Genomic DNA, 19,024 nt, shown 5'->3' on the forward strand with positions numbered 1-19,024 from the left:
CCCAAAAAATATTCAAGAAAATAAGTCAATAATTTATTTTGCCCATTTAGCCTCTTTAATTTACTGAGCAGATAGAAAACTGTATTAAATTATAATTCTCTTGAAGTAGAAGAATTTGTAAAGTAAATCTATTCTCTGTAAATATTAGCAGTTTCCCCTCTGTACTTTAAGTGTCAATTTAAAATAAATCATGCATCAATTAAAGAAAACAGAATGCAATCTACTGGTAGCTTTAACATGAAATTTCCTTGAACAATATACAATTTCTAGAGGCGCCAAAGGTAATCTGACTCAAGCAGCTTTCTGAAAAATAAAATTATTCAGGGACAGATTTTTATTGCAAATATTTACTCAAAAAACTACTATATACAGCATAATTTTAATACCCATTTAAAACATTTAACAGTGAAACAAAATTTAAGAATTCAAAGCACATTTTAAGAAGTAAAAATGTAGCATTTTAAATAAAAGTTTATTAGTACTTCAAAGCAAACTACTCTTATTCATATTATTTATTTCTGTATCTATTATTTTCTATATGATAAAAAAACTGAAAAAATCAATTTAGCAGCCATCTTAAGGATAAATTAGGCTAAATATCCCAAACCAACTTTTTACATCCTGCTTTAGGTCCCATTTGAAGTTTCTATTTTACAATTACAGAAAAAGTCACTTAAACATGGCTGAGTTCATGCCAGTTTACTGCTTTACAAATATCTACATTAATCTGTACTTTGGTTTGGTTTCCAGACCATGTTTATGGTTCTATTTCTAAAGAAGATCATTAAAACAATATTAAAAGCATAATAGCTACAGGATTTTCAACAATGGATTTCTACTTTATACAACTAGTTCATCAAGGGATTTCTGCACAGCGTACACACTGACAAAAAGCACAAATATAAATTTTTATTTTAATAATTTCACTTTCACTGAAAGTTTAATTAAGGTAAGCTTACAGCCTGGCAGGCTAACACTTGTATGGAGGTACACAGATTCAAATATTCTGTTCACATGCTTCTGGCAGTCTGGAATGTTATATTATATTCAAAATTAAGTTTATGTTCATCCAAATTCTCATTAGATCAACTAATTTAGCATTCTAAACATGCTCCATTTACCAGAATCATACTCAAAATGAAGCTCTCATTAACAACGCCAATCAGCTATTATTTTAAATCAATTATTCCCAAAAGGCATGTGGTTTCCAGATTTCTTCCTTTAAGTTAATTGAAAAGGATGTACAGGTAATAAGGGCTTTTAGCTTAGGACTGATGGAAATTTCAAAAGCTTCATTAACATAACTAATATTCTAATAATCAATTCATATTGATCACCAAGTTCCATGTCCTTGAAAACTGCAAAATGAGACTTTTTCATTGCAAACTTAACTTTCATTAAATCTTACTCATGTTTTAAAAACTTCTTGGAAATTCATACCTAGTCATGCTATTAATGATGGATTGATTTAATAACCTAGGCTCAACATACAGGTAAAATATATGAATGGCCTCCATTACATTTTTCTATGTCTGCACTCCGCAACAACACCACTGAGCTCACCTGATAGCACTGTTCCAAATGATCTTACTGTTGGTACACTAAAACTTAGAATGCCTAGTTAATTTCAACTTCTTTCTTTTTCATCTACCAGGTCTCCTGTTGTCTCTGTTGTGCTAAGGCTATTTTCTCCAGGAACGTTATCTGTTTGATCAGACACTACAGCATCAGTCTTGGCTGAAGGATCACCACTACCCTTCTGAAGAATCTCTGTGGCTTCAAACTCAAGCACTTCTGATGGAGTCAAAGGTTCCAAATGAACACTGCCTTGCTCACTAACATCAGAACTAACAGATTCATGTTCATCTCTTTTTCTCAAAAACTGATCAATACTAACATCACCAGATGTTAACCGCAAATCTTTAATATTCTTGGAAGAAAATCTAGCTTCACCAGCATTGCGATCCTCAATCTGATCACATGCAATGAGGTTTTCTGAACTTTGGCACATCTTCAACTCTGTTTCCTGACATATGTGTTCTACTTGTTTTTCCTTTTCCACTTTATCTGCATCAATAGTTGAATCATAACTGAAGATATTCTTTGAGCCAGTTTCCTGATCTTCAAGATAGTTATCATTTTCTTTATCTGAAACGGATATGTCTTCTTCACTTTTTGTTGTTGATGAGCCTTCAAATAAATGCACATCACATCCATTTTTTATTTCCTCTGAAGAAGCTTCATCTTGTTTACTGAAAAAATAAAGCTACTTATTATCTATTTCTTCATAATACAATGTATTTGAATACTTACTTTCAAAGGAAAGACATTTTCTGAAAAAGAAAAAAAGGCACACTTGCCCACCAAAAAAGAAAAAAAATCAAAGTCCCCAGTCCTTGCCATGATGTTACAATTTAGGAAGTGGCCATTTTCTTAGGCAGCAGAGTGAGAAACTCCATAGTCACATATTCAAAGGAGTCCTGGGGAGTTAACTCACTAGTTTTGATCCTTGTTATCATTACTTTACCTGTTCATACTCTTCCTTGATTTTAGTTAAAATGTGTGTGTGCTTATTAGCTCATAAGAGTACTTTAAATAAGGAATTAATGTATGCGGGAAAAATCCTATTTTCTTTTTCTTTGATTTACATGTCCTCTTAGGGTTAGCATGTTTTTCCTAAGCAAAATCAAGTAAGCATTCATAAAGATTTTACTAATTTTCTAACAGCCTAACTTAGAAAAACATGAACACATGTCTAAGAAATATGTAAGTATAAAACTTGAATACCTATAAGTTTATGTGTATACGTGTCTGTGTATGTATACAGACATACATAAGTAAGATGTGTTACGCTGATGTGTTAACAGAAACTCTGATGTATTAACAGAAACTATTCAGTGAATATAATTTCCTATGCTATATAGTAGACCCTGCTGTTTATCTATTTTATATATAATAACATATATATGTATGTTAATCCCAAACTCCTAATTTATCCTTCCTCCACCCTCTTTCCCTTTTTGTAACCACAGTTTGTTTTCAATGTCTGCAAGCCTTAGAAACAGATTTCCAAGATGATCTCAGGTCACTTATATACATGTAACAATGCTTATTTTACTAAAAAGAATTTTAATGATTACATTTATCTTATTTCTTACATTAATCCACCTGGAATTTAGACTTTTTTGTAATGAAGTACCCATATATCAAAGCAATGTTATCAAATAGTCATTTATTATTTACTAAATTATATTTGTAAGGCTGTTTCTCTGCTATTTAATTTGTTCTGATGTGTCTTTAAACTATTACAAGCCAATACCATCCAGTTTTAACAAATAACATTGTACTTCATTATCTAATAGGTTAAATCACCTACATTCTACTATTCTTCTCCCTAAATTAGTAGTTTGAAGAAGTAAAAGATATGTATTTGTACACGGGTGCTCATTAAAACAATGTTTAAAATAGTGAATACAGAAACAATCTAATATCTAACACAGCTATGATTTCTTAAATTGTGGTATTAATAAATAGAAAAATATGAATCCTACTTGAAACACCACTAATTTCCAAATCAAATCCAATTTGGATTTTCAACTAAGTGCTCATTAACCATAATTTGGAAAAAATGACCTATCACGTAAGTTACTAATAAATTATTTTGTATCTCAGTAAATTTTTTCTTTAAAATCTTCTAAATTGCACATTTCTCATTGTTATTATTGTGAATTAACTATGTTATGCATTAGATTTTGTAATGACATGTTTTGGGTATGTAAGAATGGTTCTGCTGCCTTAATTAGTACTTTGGTTAATTTCAGTCATACTTTGCTCATTTTCTTGGGTCTTACAGGTCAATTACATCATCTCAAAAAGTTATAATAGTTCCCTCATTTAAATTTGTAAAATTCTTATTTTTGTTCAGATCTTATTGAACTAATTATAATTTACAGAAAATGTTAAATAATATAGATGTGTCTAGTTTTTCTCCTAAGCCCTTAGTTGAATTCTGTTAACTTTTTTCATCCAAAATTCTAGGAAAAATGCTAGATAAAGAAAGGGCTAGATAATTGTCCTGGTCAAGTCTAAGAAACATCGTCAAAAGGTCTTATTCCATAATTTTCTTTTTAGAGGCAATAGATTGATTAATCTCATCAAGTTAACAAGCAGACTATGGTAAAACACACAGCATAAAGACAGAAATGGGGAAAGTAATTAAAAGACAAAATCATCTTTAACTGGAATAAAGTTCTAATTAGAATATTGGATCCTCTTTTGCTAAAAAATAGTGAAATCTCGTGTTCTAAGTGTTCTACTCAAGAATTAAATTAAAAAAAAAAACACGTTGAATTTTGAAACTTTTATGTTGAGATCCTACCACACAAGTAACTTATAGCTTTTAAAAAATACTTTAAAAATAAGATTTTAAAACTATTTGCAATAATTGTCACCATCTTATAACCTGCAGCATCTTGTAACTATTTTCATTTAACAGAGGCAATTGCAATCCATTACCATTTTATTTACTCGTACTCTAGAAAAATTAACAACTTATAAAATGTATTCTACATATTTAAAAGGCTTCAAAACTAAGGACCTGTAGTATATTTCTGTTGTATTAAAATTTCAAAATTTGATTTTAATTGAAAGTCATTACTAAAAGGAACACCATATATAAAATTTAAATAGCCCTTTCCCAAATAACTGAAATAATATACAGCTCAAATATAATTTTATATACACAAATTTCAAGAGATTCAGCTTTTCCTTATATTTACCTTTCAGAATTTGATGTTTCTGTTTCTCCTTCAGCCAAATTAGATCTTGCAATTTCCTGAAATGATTAATAACATTTTTCTTTTATATTCAAAACTAAGCTTATATTCAAATTATAAGTTCATATTCAAAACTAAGTACTACTTTTATTAAACTTTCTAGATAAAAAGAACTTGTGTGCTGCCTCGTATTCCAAAGAAAGATAAAAAACAATTTCTTAAAGTATGTCTTAGAATAACTCTTAAAACAAAAAACAGGATTTCAAAAATTGTTTTTTAAAAAACTCATAAGAATTTCAGCATACCAAAAGTTTTTGAATCAAGGATATGAAACAGTTACCCAGTTATAACAATACCTGCTTTCCTCAGATTCTTCTAAGTGTGAACCATAATTGTAACTACTTGATTAGAAAACTAGTAAAGTACACCTTGAATTTGAATAAGTCTCATCCACAGTATTTTATACACACATATTAAAAACAGGTACTTATGTAAAACATTATGAAACTATGATTTTATATTTGGAGTCATGGTAACCCTTCCATTGTCAAACCAAGTAATATTAAATATTATACAGATGAAGTATTTTGATTATTTCAAATGTTTTTTTGGGAGGAAAGAATACAATAAAACCTCAGTAATAAAGAGGCAAGCTTAACAGTTTATAACAATTAGAAATTATTGAGACTTTATGATGCATGAAGTAGTATATTAAGAACTTTACATTCACTGTATCATTTAATCTTCATTATTAGATATTATAAACTCCATTTCTACAAATGAGAATAAAGACTGTGCAGGTTAAGCATCAATAGAATACCCAAGGTAAAACCACAGTAAGTGGTGAAGTTTCAAATCTAGGTCCAACTTTTAGTCACTAGAGTGATTGATTCAAGTCTGTGAAAGTGATCATGGTGTATTAATCACATACATGTATTTCCCTGCTCTCCAAAAACACTACTAAAATGAGGGCAAGGAAATAAAACAATTTCCACTCATAAAGACCAAGAAAGCATCAAAGCATACTAACTGTCAAAGAGATGTCAACAAATTTGTAGATGGAAAGTAGCTGGAGGAATAGAAATTAACTTCACAGTGTGGAGGAAGTGATAATTAAACATTTGAACAGGGGAGTGCAAGGAAAAGAGAATCAATTTTCCCAGAGAAGTTAACAGATCTGGTATTTGGAGAAATTCAGTACAATAGTCAATACATAAAAGGTAAAAATAAAGAATGAATACTGCTGAGAAATCTAAATACTCTTTCCCCAACTCACACAACAGGTACCTATTCTTTCCTCTACTGCTTAGGCCAAAGGCCAAATCTTTGAACTGGAGACTGTCTATGGACTTGTGAACACCAGGAATGGCAAAGGGCAGGTATGAGGTACTGAAAGAAAACAGAAAAATTCAGTAAAGGTCCATAAACTGAATTAAGTGATCCTCATTTATCTCTCTGCCTGGCTCCCAGAATGCTAGCAGCCAGAGGAAGCACTCATCACTCCACCAACCCCAGCTGGAATCTAGGAGATTCCTCTTTGAAGAAAACTATCAGCCTCAAAAACTTTGAGAGCATCCTCCCTACCAAAGAATAAGTCACCTCAGCATCTGATTTTCCTATGCTGAAGTCTAAAAAATTGCCAAGCAGACCGAGCATGTCATACAGCACAGTAATCCATGAAGCAACCTTCACAACATAATCCATGTCAGCAGTTCTCCAAGTTGGTTCACAGACATATGGGGCCTCCAAGACACTTTTAGGAGGCATGTGAGGTTAAAATTCTTGGTACGAAGCAGTAATGAGTAAAAAAGCTGACATTTTAACAACAAATCAAGGCACTGACATTGAACCAGTCACTGTATTCTCCACTGGCATACACCAGCAGTAAAATTAATTTTACTAAATGTCAACCCTTGAGTACATGTCTTTTGAATAGTCTGTGTAATGAAATACCAAGCATGCATAAAGTACTGCTGCTGCACACCAAAAACACTTGGGTCTGTGATTTAGTTGTAAGATGAACTTGGCCAAATTTTTTTTCATGGAACATCATTTTTATTTTTAAAGAATTGACTGTCAAACTATGAATATTTAGACCTGAGTATTCAGAAGGTATTTTCTTCAAAAATGACAAAATGAGTATGTCACATTAAAGTAAACAATCAAACAGTGTTTGTTGCCAGGAATAAAATTCAAGAAAAATTTAAATCTTAGGATAAATTGTATCTACTATTCATGAGATAAATGCTAATACTAATGAATGTGATTACCTGATTTGTAATATGAAACATGGCAAAACTTGGATCTATGTGACTCGTGAACCAATATATTCTAAATGACTAATGAACAATGTTATAAAATCACATATGGATAAAAGATCCAAACAAAGTGCAAGCCTGACCAGTAAATTTTAATGAACCACAGAGTACAAAATGTTCAGTGATATGATGTCAGATTCCACATTGCAACAAAGCTTTAAGAAAATTTCCACATGTCTAATTTTGATGTCATAAAAAGAATATCATAATTATCTGAGAAGATTATTAAAGTATTGGTTGAAGCTGGGTATTCTTCATATATTTCAATCAAAACATATCACAACAGACTGAATGCAGAAACACAAGAATCTAGTTTCCTTCTGCTTAACTAGACATTAAAAAGACAAGCAAAAGTGTAGAACAATTTATTCTAAATAAATTTCTTTTTGTTTGCAAATAGTTATTTTTCAGGAAAATATTTATATATTTTAAGTAACAATATTTTTAAATTTCATATTTTTATTTTATAGTACCATAAACATCAATAAATTTTAGGAGCACTAAGGGGAATAGATAAATAAAATAGGAATGTACCCTGTGGTATGCTGCACTGCACAACCTGTCCCTGTACAAACAGGGTTTTTGATCATCTTTTTTGTGCTTTAATTTTTAACATGAATGAACATTCAAGGTGTAGACATCCTTTACATTACACAGATTAAAATAAACAAGAGAATAAAGAAAGAGGCTAGGAGACAACAGAGACTTTGCTGGAAACAAAATAAATATATATGATATATATATACAATATTCCTGGAGGTACAATATATTTTTATATCCATTAAACAAGAACAAAAAAACTGAAAACAACTGAAGAACAAATAAAAAACTGAAGAGCAATTCAAAATAAATATATGGCAACTAAAATAAGTAATTAAGTTTAGAAAATCTTTTTTGAAAGACCGAATGAAAAGACAAAAAGATGGAAGGCAAGAAAGAAAATGCCATACAATCAGAGAAGTTGATGCAGGAAGTAGCTGTCATCAATAGGAGTTTCCAAAAAAAAAAAAAGAGAGAGAGAGAGAGAACAGAGAAGAAAATAAAAGTGAAAATTTACCAAAGAAATAAAACAAGAAAATTTCCCCCAAACATAAATATCTAAGATTACAAAGGCTTATCAAATTTCTACCATAATGAAAGAAAAAAGGATGATGGGTGAACATATGAAATTTCAAAACACTTGAGATAAAACATTAAAGTTTCCAAAGAACAAAATAATATAAACACCAAGTGGACCAAAAATGGCATCAGACATAATGAAAACAATACTTTAAAAAATGCATAGGAAAAATGTTTTCTATGAATTCAGCCAAACCATTAATATCATTAGTATAAATACAGTTATAAATTTACATGAAGTGAAAAAAGATGCAATCTTTCTGTGGAAATTGTTAAAAGACATATTTCATCAAAATAAGGAGTAAAACAATAAAAGGACTCACAGTTCAGGAAACAGGACATCCAACACAACAAAGTGGCAAAGTAAAACCCTGATCAACAAACTATGCATCAAGCTTAGAGAGTAACTAGTTTAAACTAAAGCTGACTGGAGAGAAGATCTCCAGATCCTCCAACAATTTTTTTGGATATGTGTGAACATTTTGAAAAAATACTTCCAGATACTGAACAAACTGCAGCATTTAAAAAACAGCATTAGGTACACAGAAGAGTAAACAAATCAGTAAAAATATAATTTTACCTCAGAAAAACAAAATGAAGTATAGGAAAGAAAATTATTGTACATTTCCTAGCTCAGTATGCTGCTGCTAAGTCGCTTCAGTCGTGTCCAGCTCTGTGCGACCCCACAGACGGCAGCCCACCAGGCTCCCCCGTCTCTGGGATTCTCCAGGCAAGAACACTGGAGTGGGTTGCCATTTCCTTCTCCAACACGTGAAAGTGAAGTTGCTCAGTATAGTGGTACCAAAAATTGTGATGTTGGGATTCCTTGGTGGCTCTTTGGTAAAGAATTAGCCTGCCAATGCAGGAGACACAGGTTAGATCCCTGAACTAAGATCCCAGATGCTGCAGAGCAACTAAGCCCATGTGTCACAGTTATTGAGCCTGTGCTCTAGAGTCTAGGAGCTCCAACAATTGGGCCCATGAGCCAAAACCGCTGAAGTCCGCATGTTCTAGAGTCTGTGCTCCATAACAAGAGAAGCCACTGCAATGAGAAGCCTGCACACTCCAACTGGAGAGTAGCTCCCACTCTCTGCAACTAGAGAAAAGCCTGCACAGCAATGAAAACCTAGCAGTCAAAAATTTAAAAAAATAAAAAAGTTGTGCTGTTAACTGGGCTGAGATCAGTGCTATGCCAAGCCACAGAGTTACCAGAGACGAAATACATATAAAATTTACCATCTTAACCATTTTTAAATGTATAGTTCAGTGGTATTAAATAGCAATACATTCACATTGTTACACAACCATTACCACCATCCATCCCCTATAATTTTTTTCATCTTGTAAAACTGAAAAATCTATACCAATTAAACAATAACTCCCTATTCCCTCCTCCCCCAGTCTCTGGAAACAACCACTATACTCTTTTTTGATTACTCTCAGTACCTCATATAAATGAAATCATATATCTTTTTGTGACTAACATTTGATTAGCAAAATGTCCTCAAAGTTCATCAATATTGTAGAATTCTCTTTCTTCAAATGGGGTGTATACCACATTTTTTATCCATTCATCTATTGATGGACCCTTGGTTGGTTTACTTCCATATTTTAGCTATTATGAATAATGTTGCTATGAAAACAGGGGTACAAATACCTCAACTCTTGAGGAACTGCTGGACCATATAATTTTTTGAGGAACTGCCATACTGTTTTCCACAATGGATATACCATTTTACCTTGCCACCAACTTCCCTGATAGTTCAGTTGGTAAAGAATCTGCCTGCAATGCAGGAAACCCCGGTTCAATTACTGCGTCGGGACGATCTGGTGGAGAAGGGATAGGCTACCCACCCCAGTATTCTTGGGCTTCCCTTGTGGCTCAGCTGGTAAAGAATCACCCTGCAATGCAGGAGACCTGGGTTTGATCTCTGGGTCGGGAAGATCCCCTGGAGAAGGGAAAGGCTAGCCACTCAAGTATTCTGGCCTGGAGAATTCCATGGACTGTATAGGCCATGGACTTGCAAAGAGTCAGACATGACTGAGCGACTTTCACTCACTCACTTAAATGCACAAGGTCTCCAATCTCTTCACATCATCATCAACATTTGTCTTCTGGTTCTGGAGATTTTGTGGGGCTTTTATGTTTCTTTTTTTAAAAAGTAACCAGCCTAATGGGTGTGAAATGGTACCTCACTGTAGTTTTGATTTGTATTTATCTAATATTTAGTGATACTGCACACCTTTTAATGTGTTTATTGGCCATTGATAAATTTTCTTTGAAAAAAATGTCTGTTCAAGTCCTTTATGCATTTTTTAATTGGGTGGTTTTTGTAGTTATTGTGTTTATGAATCCTCTATATATTCTGGATATTAATCCCTTATCAGATATATGATTTGCAAGTATGTCCTCGTATTCTATGGGTTGCCTTTTTATTCTCCAGATAGAATATTTGATGCACAAATTTTTTAATATAAATTTAATTGGAGGCTAATAACTTTACAATATTGTATTGGTTTTGCCATACATCAACATGAATCCACCGTGGGTGTACATGTGTTCCCCATCCTGAACCCCCCTCCCATCTCCCTCCCCATACCATCCCTCTGGGTCATCCCAGTGCACCAGCCTCGAGCATCTTGTATCATGCATTGAAGCTGGACTGACAATTCGTTTCACATATGATATTATACATGTTTCAATGCCATTCTCCCAAATCATCCCACCCTCTCCCTCTCCCAGAGAGTCCAAAAGACTGTTCTATACATCTGTGTCTCTTTTGCTGTCTTGCATACAGGGTTATCGTTACCATCTTTCTAAATTCCATATATATGTGTTAGTATACTGTATTGGTGTTTTTCTTTCTGGCTTACTTCACTCTGTATAATACGCTCCAGTTTCATCCACCTCATTAGAACTGATTCAAATGTATTCTTTTTAATGGCTGAGTAATACTCCATTGTGTATATGTACCACAGCTTTCTTATCCATTCATCTGCTGATGGACATCTAGGTTGCTTCCATGTCCTGGCTATTATAAACAGTGCAGCGATGAACATTGGGGTACACGTGTCTCTTTCAATTCTGGTTTCCTCAGTGTGTATTGCCAGCAGTGGGATTGCTGGGTCATATGGCAGTTCTATTTCCAGTTTTTTAAGGACTCTCCACACTGTTCTCCATAGTGGCTGTACTAGTTTGCATTCCCACCAACAGTGTAATAGGGTTCCCTTTTCTCCACACCCTTTCCAGCATTTATTGCTTGTAGACTTTTGGATAGCAGCCATTCTGACTGGTGTGAAATGGTACCTCATTGTGGTTTTGATTTGATGCACAAAATTTTTAATTTGTACAGTTTTTTTCTTTCATTACCTGTGCCTTTGGTGCAATATCCAAAAACTCACTGCCAATTGCAACATCATGAAGCTTTTGTCCTTTGTTTTATTCTAAGAGTTTTATCATTTTGGGTATTACACTTAAGACCCTCATAAATTTTGAGCTAATGTTTGTATATAGTGTTTGTGTATAGTGCTGGGTAAAAGTTCAACTTAATTCTTTGCATGTGAATATCCAGTTTTGCCAGCATCATTTATTAAACACATTGTCCTTTCATCATTGGTCTTAGCATCCTTGTAAAAATCACTTGACCCTATATATATAAAGGTTTATCTCAAGGCTCTCTATTCTATTCCACTGGTCTATGGGTTTGTCTTAATACCACACTGTTTTGTTTACTGCAGCTTCGTTGTAAATTTTAAAATCAGGATGTTTGCTGTTTTTTTCTTTTTCAAAGTTGTTTTGGCTATTTGAAGTTCTTTGAGTTTCTGTATACATTTTAGGATGAGTTTTTCTATTCCTGCAAAAAAAAAAAAAAGTCTTTGGGATTTTTGTAAGGATTGCAATAAATCTGTAGATTGCTTTGAGTAGTACTGGTGTTTTAACAATATTAAGTCTTTCAATTCATGAACATGGGTTGTCTTTCCATTTATGTCTTCTCTAATTTCTTTCAGCAAGGTTTTATAGTTTCTTTGTAGAAGTCTTTTACTACTCTTTGATAAGTTAATTCCTAAGTACTTCATTTTTTTATGCTATTGCAAATTGTTTTGTAATTTCCTTTTCAGATTGTTCATTTCTTGTGTATAGAAATACAATCAATTTTTGTGTGTTGACTCTGTATCCTACTATTTGGCTGAATTAACTTTAATTCTAATACGGTTTTTGTGTGGAATCTTCAGGGTTTTCTATATATAAAATGATACCATCTGCCAACATAGATAATTTTACTTATTTTCCAGTTTGGATGCTTTTTATTTCTTTTTCTTGACTAACCGTTCTGCCTAAAACTTCCTATGTTGGAAAGAAGTAGTAAAAGTGGCCATCTTGCCTTCTTCTTGATCTTAAGAATTAAATCTTTTAGTCTTTTACCATTGAGTATGATGTTTGCTGTGGGGTTTTTCTTATATGGCTTTATTATGTTGTGGTAGTTTCCTTCTATTCCTAGGTTGCTGAGCATTTTTATTATTAAAGTGTGTTGAATTTTGTCAAACACAATTTCTGCATCAATTGAGGTGATAATGTGGCTTTTATTGCTTTCTTTCATTGATTTGGCTTATTACATTGATCATATTCATATATTGAACCACTCCTGCATTTCAGGAATGAATCCCATTTGTTCATGGTATATAATCCTTTTAATATGTGGCTGAATTCTGTTTACTAGAACTTTGTTGAGGATATTTGCATCAATGTTCATAAGGAACTTGGTCTAGTTTTCTTTCTTCTAGTGTCTTTTTCTGGCTTTGGTATCAAGGTAATACTGGCCTCATAGAAGGAGTTTAGAACTATTTCTTCCACTTCAGTGCTTGGAAAAGTGTAAAAGAAGGTGTTAGTTCTTATTTAGATGTTTTTTAGAATTCACTAAAGAAGTTGTCAGGTCAAGAGGTTTTCTTTGTTCGATTTTTGCTTACTGATTCACTCTAGTTATGTGTCTATTCAGGTTTTCTATTTCTTTATGATTTAGTCCTGCTGTTTCAAGTTTCTAGCGACTTGTCCATTTCATGTAGGTTATCCAATTCACTGGCATACAGTTCACAGTACTCTCTTATGATCATTTTTGTTTCTATAGAAACAGTTCTACTGTCCCAACTTTCATTTCTGATTTTAGTAATTTAAATCTTCTTTTTAAGTATTTCTGGCTAAAGGTTTCTCAATTTCATTGGTCTTTGCAATAAGCCAATTTTTCTCTATTGCTTTTCTATTCTCTATTTATTTCCACACTAATCTTATTTTTTTCCTTCTGTTAGCTCTGGGTTTAGTTTGCGGTTTTTTTTTTTTTTTTTTTCCTAGTTCCTTAAGTTGTACAGTTAGGTTGTTGCTTTGAGATCTCTCATTTTTTAATGTAAGGATTTACAGCCATATATTTCTCCTTCAGTATCACTTCCACTGAATTTTTAAAGTTTTGGTTATGTTGTGTTTTTGCTTGCATACTTAGATCTAAGTATTTTCTAACTTCCCTTGTGATTTCTTTAATCCACTGGTTGTTTAAAAGTGTGTTAATTTCTATGATCTGATGAATTTTTCATTTTCCCTTTTTGATACCTGATATTGTCCTGATGTGATCAGAGAAGATACTTTGTATGACATCTATATTTTAAAATTCACTGATGCTTAATTTGTGGCTTATACTATATGGTCTATCCTGGAAAATGTCCCATGTGCACTTAACAAGAAAGTGTATTCTGTCATTGCTGGGTACAGTGTTCTGTGTATGTATGCAAAATCTAATAGGTTTATTAATAAACTTCCTAGCTCCTTACTTATGTCTGATTATTCTATCAATTATTGGAAGTAGGTTATTGAAGTCTCCAACTATGACTGCAGAATAGTCTATTTCTCCCTTCAACTCTATGAATTTTTCCTTCATATAAATTGATGGTCCGTTATTAGGTGTACAAATATTCATAACTGTTATATCTTCTTGCAGTATTAAACTTTTTATTAATATATAATGTCTCTCCTTTTCTTTTATAAGCTTTTTTGATTGAAAGTCTATTTTAATAGTCTGCTATTAGTAAAGCCATCCATGCTCTCTTGGTTACTATTTGCATGGACTATTTTTCATCCTTTCACTTTTCCCTTGTGTCTCTGAATTTCAAGTGAGTCTTCTGTACACAGCATGTAGTTGGATCATGTGTTTTTATCCACTCCACTAACCTCATCTTTTGATTGGGAAGTTTAATTCATTTACATTCAGATTAATTATTGATAAGGAGGGACTTACCTCTAATTGTGCTATTTGTTTTCTATATATCTTACAACTTGTTTGGCTCTCATTTCCTGCATTACTGACCTCTTTTCTGTTTAACTGATTTTCTGTAGTGAAATGTTTAAGTTCTTTTCTCATTTCCCCTTGTGTATATTTTACAGCTGTTTTTGTGGTTACTTTGAGGATTATGTTTAAGTTATAACTCTCCAACACAAATTTATATCCACTAATTTCAATAAGATATCAATACAAAAACTCTTGTTCCTTTATAGTTCCATGCCCATTCCTTTTGTCCATGTCACAAAATTACAACTTTATTCATTATATACCTAAATATAAACTAAATGCATTAGTACCCTAACTTATGTAGGAAACAAAATTTAGAGTTGCAGAGTTAGAGAAATATTTGGTCTTACACTAATTGTTTTTATTAAGTTTATTCATCTCTTAACCCACATAAGAAAACAAAAAGTATTAGGTACAACTACAAATCACTGTTACAAAGTAGTAGTTTTAAAACCGCCCGTGCACTTACCTTTATTGAGATACTTATTTTGCTACAGAGCTGAGTTTCATGTACTGCCCTTTTGTCTCACCATGGAGAATTCCCTGAGCACTTCTGGTAGGGCAGATCTAGTGGTCAAGAACTCTTAGATTTGTTTATGTGACAATGTCTTAATTTCTAACTTCTGAGGGATAGTATTGTGGGATATAGAATTCTTGATACGTTTTTTTCTTTGTAGTGGTTTGAATATATCAACCCACTGCCTGTTGATTTCCAACATTCCTGATCAGAAGTCTGTAGATAATATTAAGAATGCCTTGTATGTGACGATTCATTTCTCTTTCCTGCTTTCAAGATTCTTGCTTTACCTTTTGGAAGTTTAATTATAATATGTCTCAGTGTGGGTCTCTTTGAATTCACCTTACTTGGAATTCTTTGTGTTTCCTGAATGGTTATATTCATGTATTTCATCAAATTTGGGAAGTCTGCAATCTCTTTTTCTTCAAATAGTCTCTCTGCCCCTTTCTCTCTCTTTTCCTTCTGAGACTCTCATCATGTGCACGTTGGTCTGCTCCATGGTGGCCTATACGTCCCGTAGGCTCTGTTCACTTTTTCCAAGCTGTTTCCTTTCGTTCCTCAAACTCAGTAACTTCTACTGTCTTAACTTCAAGTCTGTTGATTCTTCTCTTTTCAAATCTGCCTTTGAATCCTCTAGTGAATTTTTCAACTTCAGTTATTGCACTTTTCATCTCCAGAATTTCTTTTTAGGTTTTCTATCCCTTTACTTATATATCCATTTTGTTCATATACTATTTTCTTGACTTTCACCACACCTTTCTTTTGTTCTCTGGGCATCTTTATGACAGTTGCTTTAAAGTCTTTGTCTAGTATATCTGGCACGTGTCTTTTTCAGAAGTTTCTGTTGAATTTTGTCTCTTGAATGGGCCATTTTTGCCTGTTTCTTTGTACGCCTTGTGATTGTTTCTTGAACACTAGAGTGTTGAACTCTGAGTCTAATAATGTAGTAACTCTGAGAATCAGATTCTCCCCCTAGCCCAGCGTTTTCTGGTTTTAATTAAAAAATTTTTTATTTTTGTAGGCTATCTCTGTTCCCAAATCAGCCTGAGGTGTAAACTTGAGGTCTTCTCATGTCTTTTCTGAGCCTTTCCCTTGGCATATACAAGCACTTTCTAATTTTACCCACATATACAGTTGATTTTGAATGTCCTAGTCACATTATTGACTAGGACAATAATGTGTTAGGACAATCCCCAAACACATTATTGACCAGGGGATTTTTGCAGAAACTAATGCCAGTGGCTGGCAATTTGTTCTGTAAGTGAATGTTGAAAGACTTTGGTCAATAAGGTTTGGGTAATAAAAGATGTATTACTATGTCACTGTTCAATAAGTTGTTAATATCTGGCTCCTGAAAGGGGGAAAAGAGAAAAATGAAGGACGAAAAAGGGCTGTGCACTTAAATCCCTTGGAAGTCACTTCAGCTGGAGGGGAAGGTGCTTGCAAGAAAGGGAGGAGGTGCAGCAATACTGAGCCCACTTCCTTGTCTTCAAAACTCTGTGTTAAGCAGCAGCAATCAATGATAACAGCACAGATTCCCAGTATCTGGAGGACAAGGTCTTTTTTGCCCACTCTAGCTCCCATAAGTTGCATGCAAGCTGCTCTAGGAAGATGGGCACAGTTGCCTGCCATATGGTTGCTACAGTGTTAAGTGCTTAAATTGATGTAAGTTAACTGAAATTCACTCTGCAAGTCTTCTGGAAGTTACAAGCCTTTAACAGACTCAAGAGTTTCAAAATAGTTATATCAGATAGATTCAGCCTGTGCAATTGCTGTCTAGGTGGGAAGCCAGATCCCTTGTGCTTCCTACTGTGCCATCTTCTCAGAATCCTCCTCTCTGTATAGTTTATAAGTTTTTCCCCACAGAACACTTACGTAGTTGAAAAGTGTTGAAAACTTGAAAAGTAAGTATATTAAACTCAAATAGTAGTTTAAGTTTAAACATTTTATTCCAACAAAAACCAGAATTTGTTACTATTTTACTTTACTGGTTTTAGTGGAAGCAAGCACATCAATAATATTTTCAAAATCTAATTTTTTCTTATCTTGTTTTCAAATAAGTAAACTATCATATTTGGCAATTTCTCTTGATCAAATGACAATTTTAAATAATTTAAAATTAGCCTACTGAAACTTCATTTTACTGTGACTGTGGCATTGTTTTAAAATCTGGGTATCACTTTGTTAATCAGTTTTAGAAAACACAAATATAGTGCTTATATTCTATGTTGCTTTAAACTACTTCATATGAAATTTCTATAGAACTTATATTGTCAAAATATTTAAGGACTGAGTCAGCAGCTACTTTTTGTAAATCAGATGTAATTTATAGAAAATAACTTTGCTCCAGTTTAAAAGTTCAAAATCTGAAGACATTTTATTTAATTTTTCATATATCTATTTCAAATATGAAGTTAGGGCATTTATAACCTGTTTACTTGATAAGCACTTTTCCCATAATTATCAATACTCTCATTTAGTGAATCATACACTGCCAATTTCTTTTTCATTTATTTTCAAATTCAGGGAGAATATTCACATCTCTTGCTCAAGTTTTACATTCACTGGACACACTTTCAACATCACTTTCTCTCATTTGTGGAAAGCAAAAGAACAGGATTTTTTTAAAGCATGGAGATTTATACACGGTCATGTTTTCTAACTGTAAAACTTTATTAAACTTTTGCCACTTTGTTCAAAATATAATTTTTATAAAAATCTGTAATGTATTTTTACCAAGATGTTTTTGATCTCAAAATAAAGTATTTTGACATTTGAAACTATTTCTTCTCATAGCTGATAAATGTCTATAATTTGTGTGTAAAGTATCAAGTATCTTGCTTGAGTTTAATCTTGATGCTTATCAGGGATCTGTATATGATTTTAATATTGTTTTCAGAATTGCAAGAATATTTCATCTGCTCGCTATATTACCCCACTCCTAAAATATATATCCTTTGTACAATACTAAAAAAAAGATGATCATATTTAAATTTACAGATGTATAATTTTTTATATTGAATTATGATTATGAGCTGAGAAAGGCACAAATTTGGCATAATTATTTAGGGAGAGAAATACTGGCTTATATAAACTTGTATACATCTGCCATATCTACTCCATTATCATATCCTGGCCATGACCATTTTTTTATATAAGTATCTCTTTCTACCTTATCAAAATGTGATAATCTAGACCATGTCTAGTTTATTTTTAATAATAGCTTTATTGAGGTATAATTATCCAACTTGTTTTATTTCAATTAATTTGAAACTTTCTTCTCTTGCAATGATATCATTCTTAATGTAAATATACCTAGTAATCAAAAACATTCACTCATAATGTACTATACCTGGTTTATAATAAAAAAGTAAAAAGAACTATTTTACTTCTTTCATTCTCCATAGTATTTCAGACAACATGATTTCCTAGTAACACTATAAATGTTTTGAACTTTACTATACAAATGAAACACAGAATATTTTTAATGATTAGTTATATGATTTTAATGTTTTTAGTTCAACTGAATTTAGAGTATTTCAGGATCTGAACTTCCAATAATTTCTTGTGATCCGTTGAGAGAAATTATTTTCTGTACAAAACATACATTATGTAAAGTCACTCATGTATTTTATCACGTTTTATAAAGCATTACCTATTAAACTATCAGTTTGGATACACATTAAAAAACATGTCCATTTAAAAAAGCATCATGATGAAATATGAAACTTTCATTATCACAAATTCTGTTTAAATTTTTCAAACCTTTGAAACCATTTTTTGAGTTACAAATATTTAATTTCGTTGCATTTTTGCAAAAAGAATCCACAGGAAAAAAAACTAAAGACAAGGATTCTCTGGAATAAATAATCCAATCACAATTAATTAACTCACCACTAGACTGCTTTTAAAAGACTCAGCTTTAGAAAAATCTGTGCCCACCAGGTGAAAGACATACTTTAAAAT

At 32.5% G+C, this 19,024-nt stretch overlaps 1 protein-coding gene across 9 annotated transcripts in view; it reads right to left on the reverse strand.

Annotated features, from left to right (window-relative positions):
* Positions 1 to 451: 451 nt before the first annotated feature.
* The window catches only part of ZNF280D (zinc finger protein 280D), a 131,449-nt gene continuing 112,876 nt past the window's right edge, over positions 452 to 19,024 (reverse strand). For 7 of the 9 annotated variants that reach the window (XM_025295656.3, XM_025295653.3, XM_025295650.3 and 4 more), the window contains 2 exons: positions 4,779 to 4,834; positions 452 to 2,252 (listed from right to left, as the gene is read on the reverse strand). In XM_025295656.3, the coding sequence (XP_025151441.2) occupies positions 1,628 to 2,252; positions 4,779 to 4,834 (681 nt within the window). In that variant the 3' untranslated portion in view covers positions 452 to 1,627. Of the gene's footprint in view, positions 2,253 to 4,778; positions 4,835 to 11,486; positions 12,067 to 14,896; positions 18,651 to 19,024 lie in introns of those variants that run through there. The other 2 variants (XM_025295659.2, XM_025295658.3) reach the window with 2 other exon arrangements.

This window comes from Bubalus bubalis, chromosome 11, assembly GCF_019923935.1.
Source record: "Bubalus bubalis isolate 160015118507 breed Murrah chromosome 11, NDDB_SH_1, whole genome shotgun sequence".
In the NCBI taxonomy this organism is placed as follows: Eukaryota; Metazoa; Chordata; class Mammalia; order Artiodactyla; family Bovidae; genus Bubalus; species Bubalus bubalis.